The 21,035-nt window shown below is 36.8% G+C and overlaps 1 protein-coding gene across 4 annotated transcripts in view; it reads left to right on the top strand.

Moving 5' to 3' along the window:
• The window catches only part of Erbb4 (erb-b2 receptor tyrosine kinase 4), a 1,016,453-nt gene extending 997,140 nt beyond the window's left edge, over nt 1-19,313 (top strand). For 2 of the 4 annotated variants that reach the window (XM_005070538.4, XM_005070537.4), the window contains exons 26-28: nt 7,854-7,901; nt 8,974-9,271; nt 10,921-19,313. In XM_005070538.4, the coding sequence (XP_005070595.1) occupies nt 7,854-7,901; nt 8,974-9,271; nt 10,921-11,366 (792 nt within the window). In that variant the 3' untranslated portion in view covers nt 11,367-19,313. The remainder of the gene's footprint in view (nt 1-7,853; nt 7,902-8,973; nt 9,272-10,920) is intronic. The other 2 variants (XM_005070539.4, XM_005070540.4) reach the window with 1 other exon arrangement.
• Nucleotides 19,314-21,035: the final 1,722 nt, after the last annotated feature.

The raw sequence follows: 21,035 nt of genomic DNA on the forward strand, positions 1-21,035 counted from the left end.
ATATATATATATATATATGTGTGTGTGTGTATCAGTGTGTGTGTGTGTGTGTGTGTGTGTGTGTGTGTCTTTCCGAGTTTCAATTGTAGCCCAAGAGAAGGCTGAACATTTCACAGTCCTGTTGTTTACAAGCAAATTGAGATACTTTAAAAAACATAAATAGCTCACATGTGGTTTAAAGAAAAAGATTTAATGATAAATACATGTGAAATTAAAACAATAGAACTAAGCTAGCAGCATATAAGAGAGAGCAAATGTGGATAAATCGGTTCTGGAAACCTCTGCTAGTGTGTAAGCTGACAAAACTATTGGTGTACCTTGCCACATAAACATATGTGCAGCAACACACTGAAAGTAATTGTTGTAAATAAGCCTTTACCAATAACGCTACAAAAAACCCACAATTATTATATCCAGCCCATGTCTTGATATGCTGTTTTAAAATAATGATATTCAAATTCCAATTGTTTTTTGGAAAGTTTTTTCATCCTTAGTTCACAGTTGTCCTACAGATTTTTTTATTTTAAAACTATTTTTATAATTGTAGAAATTATATAGTGTTTTTAGGTGTATCACATGAATTAAAACAGTATTGAGGTAAAATGAGCTGACCATAAGCATGCATGTATGTATGTATATATGTACTGATATCAATAACTAAATATATCACTAGAATGTTCAAATAGCATACTCCCTCTTTGTGGAAGGCAAACTGTTCTGTGAATAATTATTAAATTAATAAATAATTTTGGGGGGGTTTGAGACAGGGCTTCTCTGTGTAACAGTCCTGTCCATCCTGAAACTCACCTGGCTGGTCTTGAACTCAAAGATTCACCTGCCTCTGTCTCCGGAGTACTGGCATTAAAGGCATGAACCACCACTGCCCAGTTCTAATAAATAATTTTAATTGGCATATTTATAGACAGCTTTGGTCTATAGTATTTGCTATTACAATATTGTTACTATTGTCATATAAAGCCATAGCCTATTATATAAAAAAGCTTGGTATGTATTTGAAAATTTGTTCTTTTAAAATAATCAACTATTCCAACATGTATCAGGTTAGAACAAATGTAACAACATTTTGTACAAGTAAGGCAAATACTTTCACTTATATAATGGAAGAAATTTGGTTCCATTTCAGAAACCTTTTAAAAATACATAATTTTTTTATGACACATCCATTTGAAATCATAGTAGTAAATGAGATTCTGTTAATTCCAGAACTATCGATACCTGGTTGTATGACTTTGGAAATTAATATCTTAAAACATCACCAAGTCTCAGGTGATTGAGATGGCTCAGAAGGTACAAGAGCTTGCTGCCAAGCCTCACCTGAGTTCGAGCTCTGACACCCACAAAGTATAATTAGAGAACAAACTCCCTGCAAGTTGTTATCTTATATTTTTTGTTGTGAGCCTAGCCTTTAACAACTGAGCCATCTCTCCAACTTGAAAGTTGTTCTCTAACCTTCCTGTGTGCACCTTTGCTGTCACAATAAGTAAATAAGATAAATTTTAAATCAAGTCTCCATTAATTAAATGAAAAATTTAAAGTAATATTTTTTCAAAATTACGTCTTCATTAATCACCACCCAAATGTAGCATTCATTCCCTAGAACCTATCATCATGTGCTGCCCAGCGGGCAAGTGATATGTGTAGATACTTTATTGAGACAAAAAGAAAGATGCTAAACATGCTTAGGAAATATTTATGAGAGACTACAAGAGACTTTGCTTTTGTGCTAATCACCTTTGTAATATTTAACTATCGATCCTATCAGTTTAAGAGAGAATATTCATTTTATATTCCAGTAATTTGAAGGCTGAAAATGAGTTTTCAATTACTTTTCATAAAGTCCTACTCTCTTCTCAGAGTCAATTAAAATGAGGACCCAAGAGGCTAAAGAATTTGTTAAATGCTATGTGATAGAGTGAAAAACCTTCAAGAGTGGTATCACAGAGCTAGAAGGACGGTATGCAACCATGTGTTTTGGGTCTATGTAACCGTTGCCTTTGAAAGTTGACCAATGCAGTGCCTATATGTGAAGAATTTTTTATCAAATACCTCCATGCTACTGACAAAGCTATGCAACATGTTTCCTTTCTTTGTCAACTTGACACACAGACTATCACTTTAAAAACATAACCAGATGTCTACCACTTGTCCCCAAGGTCTCATGTTTATTTTGTAACATAGAATGCAATCCAGAATTTAAAAATCCAACCAGTCCTTAATAAATCCAATACTTTCAAAGCCGGTCAACTGTGAGCTCCTATGTTAAAAAACAAGTTATATGCTTCCAGTATACAATCACAGAATAAACATATATGTTCCAAAAGGGAGGAAGAGCACAAAACAATAGCAACAAAACAAAACCAAAATCCAACTAAGGAAAAACCAAGTCTTGCCGCTCTAACGTCCAACACCTGATGTTTGTTTCTGCTTAGAAACAAAGATATTTTGATCCCATTACCTATTCTAAAGCACATGTGAGAAAATGAGGAAAGTGGCACCTTCCTTCCAGGGAGGACAAAGGAAGGGAAAGAAGCTAGGAAAAAGATTATTAGAAGCATTTTTATTGGTTTTCACTACTATTGCAAAATATCTGAGGCTAGGTTACTTATATGAGGCTAATTATTTGTCAATTTTAAAAGATAGATCCCAAAATTATGACTCAAGCTCTGTTTTAACACCAATTGCTACAGCACATCATGGTAGATACCATCCTAGTGTTGGAGTGGGTGCAGCAGGAAGAAATTATGTGATCAGATTGGAAGAAAATAGTAAGGGCAGATTCCAGCTTGCTCTTTTAACAATTATCTTCTTGCCTGAACTAATTTACGGATCTCAGAAGAGCAAAGGACTCCCACAGACCTCTACCATTTAAAGTCTCCAGTACCTTGTATTACTTACCACACTGAAAATGGAGAGACTGTAGTGATTGCTGTGTGGGATACAATGAGTTATTACCCAGGGACTGCCAGCAAGAGGAACCTACTAAGGCCTGCACTAAGGACAGGAAATTAGTACAGAAGTGCTGGCATGGGGATCCCTGTGTTTTTTCTTGCTTCAAGGCTGACTTTGGGAATGGTAGGGAAATGCATGTATATGCAACATGATTTCACATCAAGAAAGGACTTTTGAGTGAAGAATAAAAAATACATATAATCTACATTGTGTGTTTATGTCACTCATACTTAATGGTATCATTCACAGTTCTCTTTTGTTAAAATTCTTTTCACCAATTAGATAGATAAGACTAAAAGTTCTAAGATTGCTAAAAAGTTAATAAAGAACAAGAGCATAAGTAAATAGTCCCTTAATCGGATCACAGAATACTTACTAACTTTGTATGTGGTAAATGGAACAAAAGTCCTACTAACTCAAATGAGACAGACAAGTGAGTACATGAGTAAATAAACATGTACATAGATGAAAGATATTAGATGTGGTATAAAGAGACATAGACACAACATATATTTATATCATAGATAACAGATGGATGCTAAATAGGTGATATATAGATAACAGATAGATAGTAGGTAGATGATTTATAGATCACAGATAATAGATATACTGCTGCTATATAGGTAATAAATAAATGATAAATAATAGACATGTAGATAGCTGATACGGATTATAAACATATATAATCATAGACAGCAGTTGAAATCCCAATAGGCCTTTCCCATATGGGCACATTTTGTCAGTTTTCTTCTGTTCACCCTCTGAAATATGGAAACTTTCAAGATACCAGTACATGAACTTGTGGGGAAGAAGGAACATTACAGCTGCATACCACGAACTGCACACCATGAAAAACATTTTCTCTGAGTTAATGTCTGACCTGAGACCAAGTGGAAATGCCCATCAGACTGTTAAGCGTACAGGCCTGGAAGGGTAGAAGGTTGAGACTCCATTAGAGTTACTATGTGGAGTTGTCTCGTTGATAAGATGGGTTAGCAATGTCTTACAGACACGTTCTATCTCTTATGGCAGGGTTTACGCTCCTGGCACTTGAAACTGCTACAGGTTGTTGTACCTGCTGTCAAAAGCTGCAATTATTTAGAAATAAAATCCCATTAAGCACGTGTATAATTTAGATATATTCTAAGTATTTAAACATGTGTTGTTTTTGTTTTCTAAGAACATACATTGCAATGATAATTTTTAAAGCACAAATCATAGTCTAACTGGTTATTTAAATTTTATCAGGATCAGTATCAAATAATATAAACATTAATGCTGTGCACGCAATCATACAAAGTTCAAATATGCGTTGTTCAACTGTAAGGTTAACTATAAGGCTTTCAAAAGTGTGTTTAACACTACATTTTTTACGTTTGCTAAGACTCGCCTTCACTATAACCCATGACATTTGGGTTCCAGTCAATCATCCAATGTCCCAATGATAGGGTCACAACATTACACTTCCTCTATCCATCACCCTTACCAAACACCCCACCACGAACAGGCTCCTCATCCCTCACGGTTCCTAACCCACCTCTTTCTATCTCTGTCCTGCTGGCAGTAAATCCTCTCACCAGCTAATTGAATGAGTGCACCTGGAGCTGCTTCCCAAGGATCCACAAAGCCAGACTTTGATGGACAGCCGACAGTGGCGCAATGGGAAAACAAAGCCTTTTAACTGGGAGCAAAGCTTTGTTCCGCTCAGGACTATAAGGTCACTCCAGCTCAATCCGGCTGTGTGGCGAGGATCTTAATTTTCACTCATCCGATCTACTTGCAGCTGTCACTCTTTCCAGTATTAAAAGTTCAGCTAGTCCAGTGTGAGGAATTAAGAAAGAAGGGGAAACGCAGCACTTGTTCCAAACCAAAAACAGAAAAAAGCAAGTCAAATCTGGCTTGGCTCTGTAGTACAGAAAGTTATTTTCAAAGCCCATAAATTATGACATAGTGATTAACATGTAATTTAAATATATTTAAACAACCATTATATCACATTCCCAGCCCAGCTAATTGGCCTCGCAGATGTTCCCTTGGAGCTGTGTTGCCCTTCCATGGGGGAAATGAATGATGTGCTTTTTTATCATGGAAACCAGATTTTTAAAAAAAAAAAGCAAACTGAAAGAAAAATGGAAACAGAAACATAAAAAGCAACAGTAACCCTAAAAACAATGAACGCGGCAGGTTTTGTGTAGAATTTCTTTTCATTTTAATGCTGAAAACGGGAAGAAGAAGAAAAAAAAAGTATGAAGACACTGAATTACTGTGGTGTTGTTTGCTGTTTGGCAGTGTCCAGAGAGGGAGCTGGCAGGTTGCTGATGGGGAGACTTGTCAAAGCAGGGACAGTGGATGCATTCTATCAGACAGAGCTTCTTGTCTCTGAACAAGCTAACTGCAAAGTCCAGTTAGTCGTGGCACACCACCTTTACAACTGGAGGCATTCTATCCCAGATAACGAAGATAGATAATGAACTGTTTCCTCACTGAGAATGGCTTGTGAGTTAGTACTTTGATCATTCATCTTTCAAGTTCAGGGAAAAAAAAAAGTACAAAATGCACAATCAACGCTAGCTGTAGCTGTGATTCAAATCGAGCATTATAGAGTACAGGCATTTTTGCCAAGTAAGATATCAAAGGAACACAGGTAATTAGTAGTGTTTTGGAATACTTTACTTTCTGATATGTAATTGCAGACATGGAATGTGCTTTCACCAGCAACATCATTCTTTTGAGCCTTGGTTTTCTTTTGTTTTTGTTCATTGCTACTTCCATAATCTCGGGCAATATCTGATAGCTCAGTATAAATCACCAAAGGTCAGACAGTGTTCATGTCTCCTGTAGTATGCCATCATATTTCTAGTATCTGTAACAGTGACCAGCGGTTTTGTTGTTAAGATTTAATTAATATGTGTTTAAACTTGCTGATTAATCAGGGCTTGATGATAAGTCTGGGGTTTGAAATGTTATAACACAAACTGAGGCAGTTCTCATGTTTTATCTGTGCCACCCCTCAATTTTACAAATCACTGAACTGTATAAAATATTACTTTCTCAAATATTATGAACAAATAGAATTGATTATCTGTCCTTATAAAGGACAGCAAAATCTGCCTATGTTTATGATGCTTAAGAGAACAGACAGGCATTAAAAATGCATCCTTAATGGATATCTTTGAAACGGCTGTGTGACTTAAGAGCTCTGATTAACTGACACATATACTTTCACATAATATATAGTATACATTTATATAAGGGAGCAGAGCACAATTTGTCATTCCAAAGAATAAAGTAGAGATCAAGGATAAAACTGCGGGTCTGACATATTTTACAATTGAGCATGTGTGATTAGTCCTGAAACCTAAAATTTCTAACAGAACAAAATAGTATGTGCATAGTATAATAACAACTCCTGTGCATTGAATCTTAAATATATCTATAAAAATAATCCCCATAAGCGGCTGAATGGAGCAAGAAAATATGAAGCATATACACAATGAATACTATTTGACTATAAAAACAGGTGAGAACTTATCATTTGAAAAGACACAGGTGGACCTAGAAATGCTATTCTAAGTGAAATGGGCAGGCAGAGATTGACAAATACTTCCTGGCCTCCCTCACCCCAATGTGTAATTAGAGAAGGAAATGGTCTTTATTCTCCATGCTGTCATAACTGCAGGGTGAAATACAGTATAAATTCATTACAGGCCTTGTTCTTTGATCAGTCTGGCAAAAAGCATTTGTTAAGTGAAATTGCAATGTTCAATTGCTATTGATTTACATTAAATAGTTGTTATTCATAGAACAATCTTTTGAGATTGCTTTGTGAATCTCAGAGTTGTAGGAACACTGATGTGAGATGACAGGTGTTTCATATAAATGTTATATGTGGCTGGAAGGCATCTCTTGTCATCCCTGTTGGCTTGAGATCAGCTGTAGAGTGCTGCACCATAAACACAGCTATTTTTGCCTGCTCTATTCATTATCCTCAATACCAGAAAAAGGAGAGAAATTCTCACAGAGAAAGCCATTCTCAGTGTGTTTAAAAATGATGAATGAATATATATTTTTATATTAAGGAACAGACTTGGGGTTCATACAGCTCCCCTTCTCTACCTAAGGAGCAGTATCCTTAACAGTTTATCATATTTTATCTTCACTTCCATGTAGCCCAAAGGATAGACTATTCAGCTATGAAAATATAGACTTTTTTGGTTTCTTATTCAAAACCTTGTTGTGAGTCTGACTACATAAAAGGAATAGAAAGTATGTTTCCAGGAATTAATTTATTTTTCAAGTTTTCTTCTGCTTCTTCCTTTTCTAAGAAGTAAGATGGAAGATGCAATAATATGTGACTTTTTTATAAGGAGAGACTGAGTGGCCTTTGCTGAAGTGGTGAAAATAAATGTAGCTTAAGAAAAAATATTTCAAACAAATTGAAATCTACTTTCTACCTCCTCATAAACACTCTTTTTTTCTTGTAAGGGAACAAACTGGTGTCTTGTAATGGTACTAAGTAGCATGAAGCTCTTTGGTCTTTTGATATGTGAAAAACAAACTATCCTTTATTTTAAAACACAGTTTCATTATTTCTGGCTCCCCTCCCCTATCTTTTATGGTTAATCTGAAAAGTAACAATTCTACATCAGTATTATTATATTTAAATCATTAAAATTTTTGCCTGGGGAGAATTAGTGTTTAAATTTACTTGCTTGTAGTGACAATGAACACAATTTGACTACTTAGGAAAAAAATATCACTGTTGCGCGCTTTCCCCTTTGGCGCATGCATATCGTATCTTTTCTTTCTCTTTTCTTTTTTTTTAAATTTTCATCCATGTTGCTTCTTATTATATCCATCATTCCATTTTTCTTTCCTATTAGAGTGAAATTGGACACAGCCCTCCTCCTGCCTACACCCCCATGTCGGGAGTAAGTATTTCATGATCAGCCTTCATCTTTTAGGGTTTTTGGTCTCCTCTTAACCATGTTTTTTCTCCTGTCTCCCTATAATTTCCTCATTTTTTTTTTGCCTTTGCCAACAGTGAATCAAGAACTGGCTATAGACTCTGTAGCTACCTGTGTAGATGTCTGTATCTCAGATGATAATCCGCAGCTGAGACATCATACATCAACAGGGGCTTTCAGGGTTTATTGGACGGACTTACCCAGTTCATGAATTATGCTTCTGGGTGGAGATTTTATCTTCAGTCTCATGATGGCAGGTCATGTGCTATAAAGTCTGAGCCTCAGTGCCTGTCCTTTTGTTAGGTACTGGACACTCAAAGTCATTTCCATTCACAATGTTTCACTGCACTTCTGCACTTAAGACCATTTGTCATGAAAATTTACTTTGAGTTTCATAACAATATTTGGCAATTGTATAGAAAGAACACAACGTCTTTTTATTAGATCACACTCTATTAACTTAGTAATTTTAAAAATTAAAATTTTAAATTATTTCTGCATGATTTTTACCTATTAAGAAAAATTCAGGATGGAGGAGGTGAGAAGATGGCTCAGTCAGAAAATTGCTTGCCACACCAGTATAGCGAAGAACTGTACAGTGTAATTCCAGCACTAGGAAGGGGCAGAAAAATAATCCTGAGGGCTTCCTAACTAGTCAGTATAGGCAAATTGATAAGTTCCAAATTAAGTGAGAGACTCCTTCTCAAGAATTAAGATAGAGGGATATAAAGGAAGACACCCAAAATTGACCTCTGGCCTCCACATGCATGTACACCTACACTCACACATACATGCACATGAATGTGTGTGTGTGTGTGTGTGTGTGTGTGTGTGTGTGTGTGTGTGTGTAAAATAGGATTTTAAATGTTTCTAGTATTTACTTCAAATTCATTAGCCCCCTAGGAAAATAAAAATCATTAACTACTAAACTTGAAAAACAATGTGTTTGGCATCTTTTTGGCTAATGACATTTAGTATCCTTTTACAATTCTTCCTAACCAATGATTCTCCCAATGTGTTTCTGCTATTTTAACAGAATCAGTTTGTGTACCAGGATGGGGGCTTTGCTACACAACAAGGAATATCCATGCCCTACAGAGCCACAACCAACACCATACCAGAAGCTCCAGTCACTCAGGGTGCAACAGCTGAGATGTTTGATGACTCCTGCTGCAATGGTACCCTACGCAAACCAGTGGCACCCCATGTCCAAGAGGACAGTAGCACACAGAGATACAGTGCTGACCCCACCGTGTTTGCCCCAGAACGGAACCCACGAGGAGAACTAGACGAAGAAGGCTACATGACTCCCATGCGTGACAAACCCAAACAAGGTACAAGCTGAATATTCAGAAGTGACTGTGTTCAATGATCACCTCGTCAAACAAGCAGGAGATAGAAATCAACTTTCCAGACAGAGGGAAGGTGTGGCATTTGCGATCTATCATAGAAAAGGGCCAGGCCACTTCTATAACAGAATAGTTTCCTGAATCAGTGGCATCTGGGTACCTAAGTATTTCTTTAAATAGTCCAATTTCAGGCTCCACCTGAACAAGAAATTGGATTTTTAACAAAATCCTCAAGTGACATATAATCACAAGGAAACCTGAGAAACACCAACCAACCCATCTTTATTGAAATAGTTGAATAACATAGTATGACACTACAGGGTCTCAGAACCACTGCTGTGTTGAAGTTCCCATGGAGGCTGTAAAGACAGTTGTTACCAGCAAAGGACCAAAGCTTCTGACGTCAACAATAAAAGAGTTGATTTATTTAAAACATGTAATTTCAGTAACCTAGCCTGGCATTAGGGATGTGAATCCTTAGAGAGTGCTTCCTTAGTGCACAAGAGAACTTAGATTTAGACCGGCACCAGTATCACCAAAAACAAAACAAAACAAAACAAAACAACAATGAAAAGCAAACACACAAAATAAGTTTATCACAGGAAACTATGATTTTTGTGAGTGAGTCTTCAAAAGTAAAATTTGATTCTATATTGCATATCACCATCTTGATGATGATTTGTGAATTAATAGCTTTTTAAAAGTTAAAGAAAGGTTAAATACCCACATTATATAACATTTCAGTATTAAAATCAAACAACATAAAATCCCTCTTTCCCTCTATACTAGCAGTGCCAAATAACAGAGACAATGAATAATTGTTATTGAAAATAATGATCATGATGATGTCTGTCAATATCAGCAGCAGGCCATATGTTAAGACTGTGTGAAACCCCATTATCTCACCTTTATATGTCTCTGTTCACCTTTTATGAAACAAAGGCTAATGATCCCTGAATACATAATGTGAATGACCTAGCTTAGTATAATGAGGATTTTGATAACTATAGTCGAGAATAGATTAGGAAGATAAAAGATAGATAGATAGATAGATAGATAGATAGATAGATAGATAGATGAGAGGGATTTTAACTTGTTTTTAAGTGTGTGTGTGTGTGTGTGTGTGTGTGTGTGTGTATGTCTGTGTGTCTGTGTGTCTGTGTGCCCATGTCTGTGTTCACATGCATTTTGGCACTCATGGCCTGGAGCTCCAGGTGCTTGTGAGTGGCTAACATGGAGCCTGGGATCCCAACTATGGCCATTTTGTGAAAGTTGCAAGTACTTAACCATGAAACCATCTCTCCAGCCCACAAAGGGTGTTTAACCCTGGCAGCCGCATAAACAGAAGCATTAACACAGCAAGCGCCACATGTAGGTGCATTTAGAAAAGAACAATCTAGAAGATTAGGATTCTGATCTTGTCCTTGTCCGTGGCTTGTTTTGCTAAGTTTTTGTTACTATTCTGTTTTGCTTGATCCCACTGAAGTTATGGGCAGGCTTCATTTGGTTTTCAGAAATTATGACAACGAATTTGTTTCCCTTGTCCTAAAGAAACCTAACAGTTGCTCTTTAGTCAGATTAACGGGTTTCTGAAAGCAGATGTCTATTAGACGGCATTTTTCTTATTCTTTCAGAATATCTGAATCCTGTGGAAGAAAACCCTTTTGTGTCACGGAGAAAAAATGGAGACCCTCAAGCTTTAGACAATCCGGAGTATCACAGCGCTTCCAGCGGGCCGCCCAAGGCGGAGGATGAGTATGTGAATGAGCCGCTCTATCTTAACACCTTTGCCAACGCCTTGGGGAACACAGAGTATCTGAAGAACAGCGTACTGTCTGTACCCGAGAAAGCCAAGAAAGCATTCGACAACCCCGACTACTGGAACCACAGCCTGCCACCCCGGAGCACCCTTCAGCACCCAGACTACCTGCAGGAATACAGCACAAAATATTTTTATAAACAGAACGGACGGATCCGCCCTATTGTGGCAGAGAATCCTGAGTACCTCTCAGAGTTCTCGCTGAAGCCAGGCACTATGCTGCCCCCTCCACCCTACAGACACCGGAATACTGTGGTGTGAGCTCAGCTGGGGTGTTAGGTGGAGAGACACGCCCACTCCATTCCCCACCCTCAACTCCCTCCTCTTTCTCTGGTGGTCTTCCTTCTCCCAAGGCCAGTAGTTTCAACACTTCCTAATGGAAGATATAAAGACGCAATGATAGTTCCGTGCTTACCTAACTTGAACATTAGAAGGAACGACTAAAGGAGAAAGACAGGACACACACTGTTTCTTCGTTTCTTCATCTGGGTTGGTCAACAGAGTGTCAGAGCTAGAGAAGGTCTAGAATATATAGGGTAATACTGCCTGCTGTCAGAGACCAGCTTTGTTCCCTTTGCACTCTCTCTCTTCCCTTCCTTCCTTCCCCCCCTTCCTTCCCCCCTCTTCCTTCCTTCCTTCCTTCCATCCATCCTTCCTTCCTTCCTTCCTTCCTTCCGTCCTTCCTTCCTTCCTTATCAATGCAGATGATTGAAAGCCCAGACTTTATTCTCGTCTGCAGCCATAGACTTGAGCATACTCAGCATTCCTAAAATGAAACAAACGCTTCCATTAGAACAAAAGGATAAACATTTGGGTACCACTTGATAGTAACTGAGATTGAGAAGCCAATTTCTTTCTCCAATAGTTTCGTTCCTGGCAAGTAAAAATGGCCAACCCAGCTTTCCTAATGTTTAAAACTCCATTATAGTAATAACTAGTAATTATGCTTAGAAGGCATCTCTGGTTTTCTCTTTTTTGGTTTGCTTTAGCCCATTCCGTTGTATTAGTTCCACCCCTATTTTTGGCTGTAGTTTCTAGTTGCAAAGATATTTACATAAAAGCTTCTTCACAGTGTTGGAACACACACACACACACACACACACACACACACACACACTATACGATGTAGAGACCATTATTTTAAATCATACCATCCTTAAAATTGGAAGAGAAAGCCAAGATACTAGTAAAAATTGCATCAAATATAGATTTCATGTATCACAATACGAGTTTATTCTTCCCTGTCATTTTCATCCTTTAGCATTTTATTCTTCTCCATAAATGACTGTCTTTGATAGGCAGTGGTAATCTTAAGAGTAGAAGGGATGCTAAGAAACAGTTATGTGTGGTTTGAAAAACTACTGATATTTTCAGGGGTGGTCCCATGGGGGATCTGTGTAGTGGAAGAAACACTGGATTGGGTACGTCTACATGGAAGGTACTCAGAAATGTAGTTTGCACTTAAGCTCTAATTTTATTTTTGCTCTTTTTTCTGAACTCCACTTTGGATTTTGAATGAAGCAATATGGAAGCAACCAGCAGATTAACTAATTTAAGTACATTTTTTAAAAAAGAGGATCTAAGATAAATACAGACTGTGGAAATGCCAAACCAAGCCAACTAGGACTTTGGAACAGTACCCAGGGATTGTGGTGAGAGGGCCAGCACATTATCTTCATACTATATGACATTTGCTGTGTAAGGACGTATGTTAAGTTTGTACTCTCTGTGTGAAGGAATGCAAATTAAGGACTGGCTTGAATTCCATGGAATTTCTAGTATGAGGCTCTGTTTATATTGAGTAGAAGGTAGCTTAACTCTTCACACCTAAGTTGCTATACTTAATAGTAAACCATAAACATCTGATGTCTATGAACAGGTCCATGATTGAGTTAAGAGTTGTAAATAAACATGAAAACCCTTCTCATGCAATCATTTTATTATCTGGTACATTATTCTTGTAATAATTTATGTAATGACTTCATATGCTACCATCCTATATCCTGGTTGTAAAGCCAGCTCTATTAGATTTCATTTTAAAAGAACACCTATGGGGTTAAGATGAGTGATGGGCACAAAGACAAATGGATCTTTAGGAAATAAGAAAATGCAATACACCACTCTTTTCTACAAAATTTTTCTTCGAGTCATTTAGATTTTTAAGCATTTCTTTCTATTGTTTTTTCATTAAGAAAAATTAGACTCACTAGCCCAAAAATTCAATTAATTTAAAAACCTTCTTGGTAAAACAGAGAGTGCTTAAGGAAGAAAACTTTTCAAGGAAGTTTACATTTCTACCTATTTTGAAAAAGTAATTCTGTTCATCCAAATCTAGATTCATTCAATTGATATTTGTTTAAAGTCTGCTAAACGCATATGGGAAGCAGTCAGATAAATGAAATATTGTCTCTGACTTCAAATTTTAACAGTCAAAATATATTTGCTGTGACATTTTTTTCTCCATGAATCCAAGGAACCAGGTCAAATCCACCATTTTATGAATGGCTTCGCAGAACAGGTTGTTAGTGAAAATTCTGAGAACTCTTTGGGACATAAATTAAACATCCCTCAAACTAATATAGATAACAAACACAATAACGTCTATGTTCTTATCCAGATACAAACTGTACCAGAAGAACATTGCATTACTGGCAAACTGACATATATAGAGTCTTACTATGAAAACAGCAGCCAGTGATGATCTTTGGCCAAAACCCTTAAAAATGTTGGGTTTGGCCTCTTAAGCCAAGAAAAGTGAAGCAAACTGAAAGTGAGAGTTAGAGTTAGGACAAGGGTTTGTGAGATCTTGTCTAGGAAATTTACTAAAGATAAAGACACAGCGTGATCCAAGGGCCACAGATTTAAAGCTCAAAGCCCCCCAACCCAATTCAGAGGGATCTGCAAGAACAGGGACCTTATACAGGTCCCTATCACCTAGGAAGAGTTGAAAGAAAGCCTTTGTTAGTGGATAAATCTATGCCTACCCAATATAGGCAGTACCTTTGATGACCTTTTCTCTTAATATGGCTTCTACTGGGAGGAAAAAAGCAGGATCTTTTAATTAGTTAAAGGAACAAGGAAGTCTCTTAACTGTTAAAGCAATGGAAACAGAGTCAGTGAATGCTCTCTTTCTCCCTTACAAGCATGAGATTGGCAGTTCCACGCATCTCCCCCTAGAGATAGATGCTGGTGAAATTGAGAATGACCCCAATGCCATTTAATCCTTCCCTTTTATGACTTTCTAATACATGCTTGATTTCAATTCTGGTATTTCCTGTTTGTTTTAGTTTTGACTATCTAGAGGGAAATTATTCAAGAGTAGATTTAGGTGACAACAAGCAGGAATTGGGGGGTGGGTGCTTTCATTTACTCAAGAGAATAACATGTTTCACCTAAATTAATTTTGAAAGATGATAGTTGCTATGGAGTATCAGGTGCCAGTCATCTGCAGCATCAATTGGCATATGCAGAATCAATTTGTAATACTGAGTAAAATTCATGTGGAAATTAAGCTTACTGTATTTTTTAAGTCATCAAGTCTTAATGATCATACTTATCTTGGGAAAATAAACTTTCAGGAAGGGTAGCTTTTCTTTTTTTTTTCCTTTTTTTGTGACATAGTCATTTAAAGAAGTCATTCTTAAGCGGATGAGGAAGGATGTCCTCTAAGTCACAAGTGGTCCAGAGTCACCCAAATGTTGCCACTCAAGCGAGGCCAAGATAACAAAGCTCCCTGGTAGTGACCTGAGTTGATTCTGCACTGTCAACCGTGAAGTCAGCATAGGGCTGAATTAGGACCCCAGAATTACTTTAATAGTGCAGATTAGGATGTGGGTCTCTCTCTCTAGAAGCATCCTTGAAGCAGTTGTGAAAGTAATGCAAATTTCAAACTGTTAAAAAAAAAACTAAAGATCAAACACTTATTAAGAGTCTGAATTCTGTAAGTCAGGAAGAAGGACTGACTGGCTCTAACTTGAAAGGAGAAATGGGGGGGGCAGCCTTTAGTGTGTCATTGTCATGTGCAATACCTTTTGAGAATGGTGCATTTTGTCAATGATGGGGAAAGGATAGTAGAGGGACATGAGGGTTTGCCAATTGATGAAGTTGGATGATGATCCATGTGCTTCCTGAAGTGTCAAAACTAGAAAGACAAAGCAAAAGTCTGACACAGAAGGATGTAAATACAAGATTCTTTTGAACAGTCTAACATTTATTTAAAAACTAGAATTATTTGCCCATCTGTATTGTTGATTACTTAACTAGTATACATAATTCACAAGGTAATAAACAAAGGTGACCATGAAAGCATGTGTATAACTGGACACAATCATGACAATGCTGTAAGATGTAGAATTAGTTAGCTTATCAAATGTTAAACGCTTTTTAATAGTAAGAAGAAATAAAACTAGAAAATTAACCATGTTATATAAAATAACAAATAAAATTCAGGCTATGGTGGGTATTGCATAGTAAAAAAAAATAAGTTGCCCCTTAAAATGGTTGTTGGTTGGGTTTAGCAGATAGTGGACATAGTGTGGTTTTAATTGTGAAAACTTGCTTTAAAGCACTCCAGTTGAGTTTGCTCTTGTTCTCCTACTCCTTCTTTGCATTTTAGATGTATTAAGTATGAAGAGGATGCAAAAAGGGTTTGCTTTGCATACATCAATCGGAAGTGCTTTAACAGGCAAATAAGCCACACTTGAGGTTAAGAGATTTTCCCAATGAGTAAAGGAAATGAAAAGGGCCTGTATCACCTCTTACAGATACAATACAAACAACAACAAAATGAGTGTCATCTTTAGAAAGCAAACACAACATGTTCAATTTGTGACATACCTTTTCCCACCGTGCCATCTTACCTACATAACCAATACAGAACCCATTGCCAACTTTTTTTCCTTTTTTGATAAATGGATTCTAAAGCAAGAATTTTAAACACTAAATAGGTGTTCTTTTGGATTCTAGCTTTTAACTGTTGGTTCATTATGAGACAAATGAGAAATCCAACAGCATAGCTACTAGCAGTTAAAAAGCCAGACAAAGCAATTTCTATGGCATGTTCATGCACAGAGAGCCCAGCTGTGCCTCTCTGGAATGAAGGACAGACACAGTCTTGTCCTCGTGTAGACATGTCAAGGCATGTGGCTGTCTCCTGCTGACCATTGGCTCAAGAATAAATGACAGGTGAATGTGATTGTGAATCAGGCACCATTTTAAAAGACCATTGACAGTTGAGACCTTCTTCTTGCTGACCCTAACATAAGGCCATCATTTATGTGTCTGAATAGAATCAACACAGTTTTTTTCTAATAGCAGAGATGCCTTTGAAGGAGTTCTCTGCGCTGTTATGAACACAAAGTTGTTGTGGGCATTGTATGGGATCAGGTGCCCTCGTACTTGCATATAGAAAACCTTCCAACATCAGGAGCTGCTCTGTTCCTTGCATTCAGTGAAGACATCACAAAATAGTGAGAATTTCAGACTCTTGCTGATCAAGTCCCACTGATTGAGTAGACAATAGTATAGAATGTTTCTTTTGCCCTCACCCCTCACTCCTAGCCAAGAGATGGTCTGGGTTAGAAGAAAATGCTTCTAGAGTCATAGGCTGAAAAGACTATATAAGCCCCAATTTCAAGGAGCATTCCCTATGCCTCCCCTGGAAGGAAATTCCTTGAAAGGCAGCGTTGCAAGCAAGTGACCACGTTGTCAGAGAAACAGGAAATTTTATTTCCATCTGAAACTTAGAGGGAAATGGCACCTTTGCTTTCTCATCCCCACTTGCACAATGCCCTTCTTCTTTTGAGTTCCTGTCACTAGTTCAAAGTGGCTCTCCCAAGGCTGTTGCTTCCCTAAGCCATAGTGGATCTATGAAGACCCACATCCTCCTCTGTGAATACTGACCTAGCCTTCGCCCTCAAATGCCTGATTTTTCCATTAAAATACTCAGCCACTCTAGATGGTATTGAAATTACTTCTCAGACAAAAGATAGCACAAAAATTATTTAGGGTGTTAAAATTGTTTTTCCATGACAATTGATTCTCTCACTATGGACTTCTCTGTAGGTATTTAAGATAAGTGAGCTCTGTAGTGAATTTGGAGACTCACATTGTGTGTACGTACATGCACTTCTAGATCATACATTTAATCTTTCCATGAAAACTATGTATGTGTAGATGTAGTTCTTATGTATATATATAAAACTAAGTTATTGCTGCCAACTAACTTATTTGCTTTGATCACCTTATTTTGTTCCTGATTATAAATATTTTTCAGCTGCTAGATTTTCTTTTCCAAATGAAGAGTTTTATTATCACAAAAGTAGAGGCAATTCACCTTTAAGAACCTCCTCTGACTTTTGTTGAACAACCATCCATCTAACAAATTTATGATAAGCGCCGTTTCACTGTAATGAAAGTCCATGTTGACTGACAGAATTCTACTTTCCTCTATAAGGAAAATTTTCATTTAATGCTTTAGTGTGTTTTCCCCATGTTATGAGAAGTATTTATATTTGTATAAATATACAAATGCAGGAAAACAAGTTTTCGCACCTGTAGGCAATAGTCCAATTTGTCCAAACCATTTTGTCTTTATTGCTATTTTTATCCCTAATGTGTTGGTGTTTCCCCCAGGCCTGTTGTCCTTTTGAAGAAAAACAAACCATACCTCCTATCTATCGACAGAAACCTGACTTTCAAGTTTCATTTCCAGTGTTTTGCAGTTCATGGAGGGGTTGTACCATTTTCCTTCATGTGAGAATCATATCCCTGTATAGTTCTGGATCTCTCAGGGGCGGGAGTGGGGAGTGAGAGAGTACCAACTGTAACACTCCAAGAACCCTTTTGGAATTATTCCAGTAATCAGCTATGAAAGTAATTTTCTAAATGTAGATATATGTAAGTCATTCTTTTAAAGTAAGGTACTTTGAAATATGTAGCATAAACTGGTTCTGCTGTTAAATGGGTCGACTATTAAACTGAGCAGCTGTGCAAAGGCAGCTAACTTTGAATGCACACCTTACTGGCCGGCTTGTGTCCATCTCATCACATGAGCTCCAAGGCCTGCGTTGCCGCACACCATGAGTACATTTTCACATACTCTGGCTGCTTGACCAATCTCGTTCTGGGTATCATTAGAAGTAGATCAACTGTAAAGGAGATTCATGTGCAAGACCATTCATGGAACACACACAAAACTAGGTAACATAAAATCTCTCAACATTCATCCCATGCACACACGTATCACAGTAGTTGACTAAGGGAGTTTGGGTGATAAAGGGAGACAATTTGCAGAAAAGGCAGAGTTGTGTTCACTTCTTTATTTGCCTGACTTGTAAACAGAAAACAAGTTCTCTTTCCTATGAAGTATCATCAAAGGACAGGGCCTAACTGAAAAAAACAAAAAACAAAAAACAACTTTCTGGTAGCCATCAATGTTTCATTTAAATCCCAGCATTCAAAGTTAGCTGCCTTTTTGAAATAAACAAACAAAAAAGTACTACTGTATGTTTGAAAATGTGAATAGTATTTTTATAGCTTGTTAAAGACATGGCTAGCTGCATTTGTAAATAGGATAATGTTGCTTTGATTTTCTTCTGTGGACATCTTATTTGGAACATAATTGTCTTTAGGGTTGATTTGTATATAAGTAATTGGCTTGTGATTGTTTCTTTTTTGGTTGGAAGTTATCATTTTTGACATTACCTGTGATTCTGTGTTCAGCACTATTATGATGTGTCCAACCTCTGCACTCGCTTACACAATAGGATATGCCGATTGTGTGTGGTAAAATGTTATTTTCATTTTTTCTATGTTATCTATGAAGGATTGTGCACTTAACACATACTAACTTTTTTAATGGTAGGTATATTTTTAGTATAATTTTCCTATTCTTTCTTCTCCTCCAACCCTTCAACCTCTTCTCCCACTTTTCCCCACTTTCTGTTGTTATTGAGGACAAGGGAGAAACTGTATTTTAAATTGATGTAATTAGGTTTTTTGAGTTAGTTCTCAAGGATCCTCTTTTGGCTCTTGGGAAAGAATTGTGCGTGCACAGGGCACGTATAGAATGCGACAGCTTTGCCTCATTCCATACTGATCATCCCAGCTGAACAATTTGAAAACTGTTCTGCCTTTTTGTTACATGAATCTGTCAGAAATATATTTTTAATTTAATATAAATGAAATTCAATAAAATATGAAACAAAATTTCTTTCTGTGCTAAAACTTTTTAATAAGAAAAAATCAGCTGGGAAAGAGAAAGGTTTGTTCTGCATTTAATAACCCGAAGATGTGAAAATGGCTTTATTTTTGTCCATGTTTGGAAATATTGTTGATTATTCTTCAGAAGCCTTTAGTTGGTTGGACTGTGATGCATTGCATATGCTTTCGCCATCCAGGCATATGCCTATTGACTCGTCTGCACAGGATGTGCTTAATTTGTTTGTTTCACTGGGAATAAAAGGAATATAAAATATTTTATAGGTAGAATCCAAATAACATTTTGTTTCTTTCTGCCTTCTTTGAAGTTCACGGTAAGACTATTTTTAAACAAAGACTTCAAATGGCAGCACCATGCTTGCAGAAGGGGAAGAGACGTAAGGTATTCAGTTGGGAACTAACTATGGAGTTAAGGCCAGGGAACTCTAGGAGAGTTATAGTAGACATTCCCAACTCTTCATTATACCTTTTCTATTAAAGTTTAATATTAACCTTTCTTGTCTACAAAGAGTAAAAGTTTTACAGTTCCAATAACTCTCATTAGAAGTCTATTATTCTTTCACACTGCTATACTTATTTGATTATGCATAATATTAAGTAAACCAAGGAACAACCACAAAAACCTTTTAACACAATATATTACAAAAAATTACTTGAACATGTTCACTTATGGCCCTTTAAATATTATTTTAATAACACCTCTTTCTGTTTGCCTGGACATACACACATATACTTTTACCCACCCTTGGAAGTTTTGACCTTGACCTTTTCATCTGTATCAATCACTGTCAATTAACTGTGTTGAGGGTGAAACATGTCAGGATACCATGCATTTCAGCTATGGATAGACTGAAGAAAAGAGGGGAACAATCTCTTCCTTATGTTTTAAGGTATAATTGAAATTTCAAGTAGTACCATGCTAGTTTATATCACTTCCAACATTTATCAAATTACTAAGCATCTTTTAAAATCTTAATCTTTATTTTAAGTGGATAAATGTTTTGTCTTTCAAGTATTTCACATGTGTGCCTAGTCCCTGTGAGGTCAGAAGAGTGTTTGAGATCCCCTATAACAAGAATTAGAGATAATTATATTCTTCATATATTGACTCATTTGGCTTGCCGTACTCTTTTGAAATAAATATTATTGAGATAGTCCTGACCATCCATATAAGGAAAACAAAATTTAAAAAAAGAAAAGGAAAGAAAATCTAGACTAATTCAACTATTACAGAGAAGTGCTACCCTAGAAGTTGCATTTTCTGTCTTATCTATTTTTTTTTGATGGTTAACAACTTCTCTTATTCTCCACCCACCCCTGTGCCCCTGCTCAGTAAAAGCTGCATTCCTGCTTTATGGTCATGCACTGACTCCAGCCACCAACGATCTTCATTAGTTCCTTAACAGTTGGTCTTCAAATGCAGCTATGTGTTTTAGTGCCTTGAAATATTTGGGACTGTCTTTCTTATAATGGAGAATTAGATTCTCTTCATCCAAGAAATAAATGTCAGATAGTCCTATGTAGAAAACATCCAAAACACAACCATGTGGAGAGCCCAGTGTCAGAACAAAGTGCTGTAAACCTAACTTGTAAGGGTACCACCTGTGCATTTCTTATATCAAAGAATATTGCAAATCGCCACATTTTTTTCTAGCAAAGTTAGTACATATATCAATAATAATAGAAATGATACTGAACAAAAACTCCCTA

This window comes from Mesocricetus auratus, unplaced genomic scaffold (genome assembly GCF_017639785.1).
Source record: "Mesocricetus auratus isolate SY011 unplaced genomic scaffold, BCM_Maur_2.0 Super-Scaffold_100010, whole genome shotgun sequence".
In the NCBI taxonomy this organism is placed as follows: domain Eukaryota; kingdom Metazoa; phylum Chordata; class Mammalia; order Rodentia; family Cricetidae; genus Mesocricetus; species Mesocricetus auratus.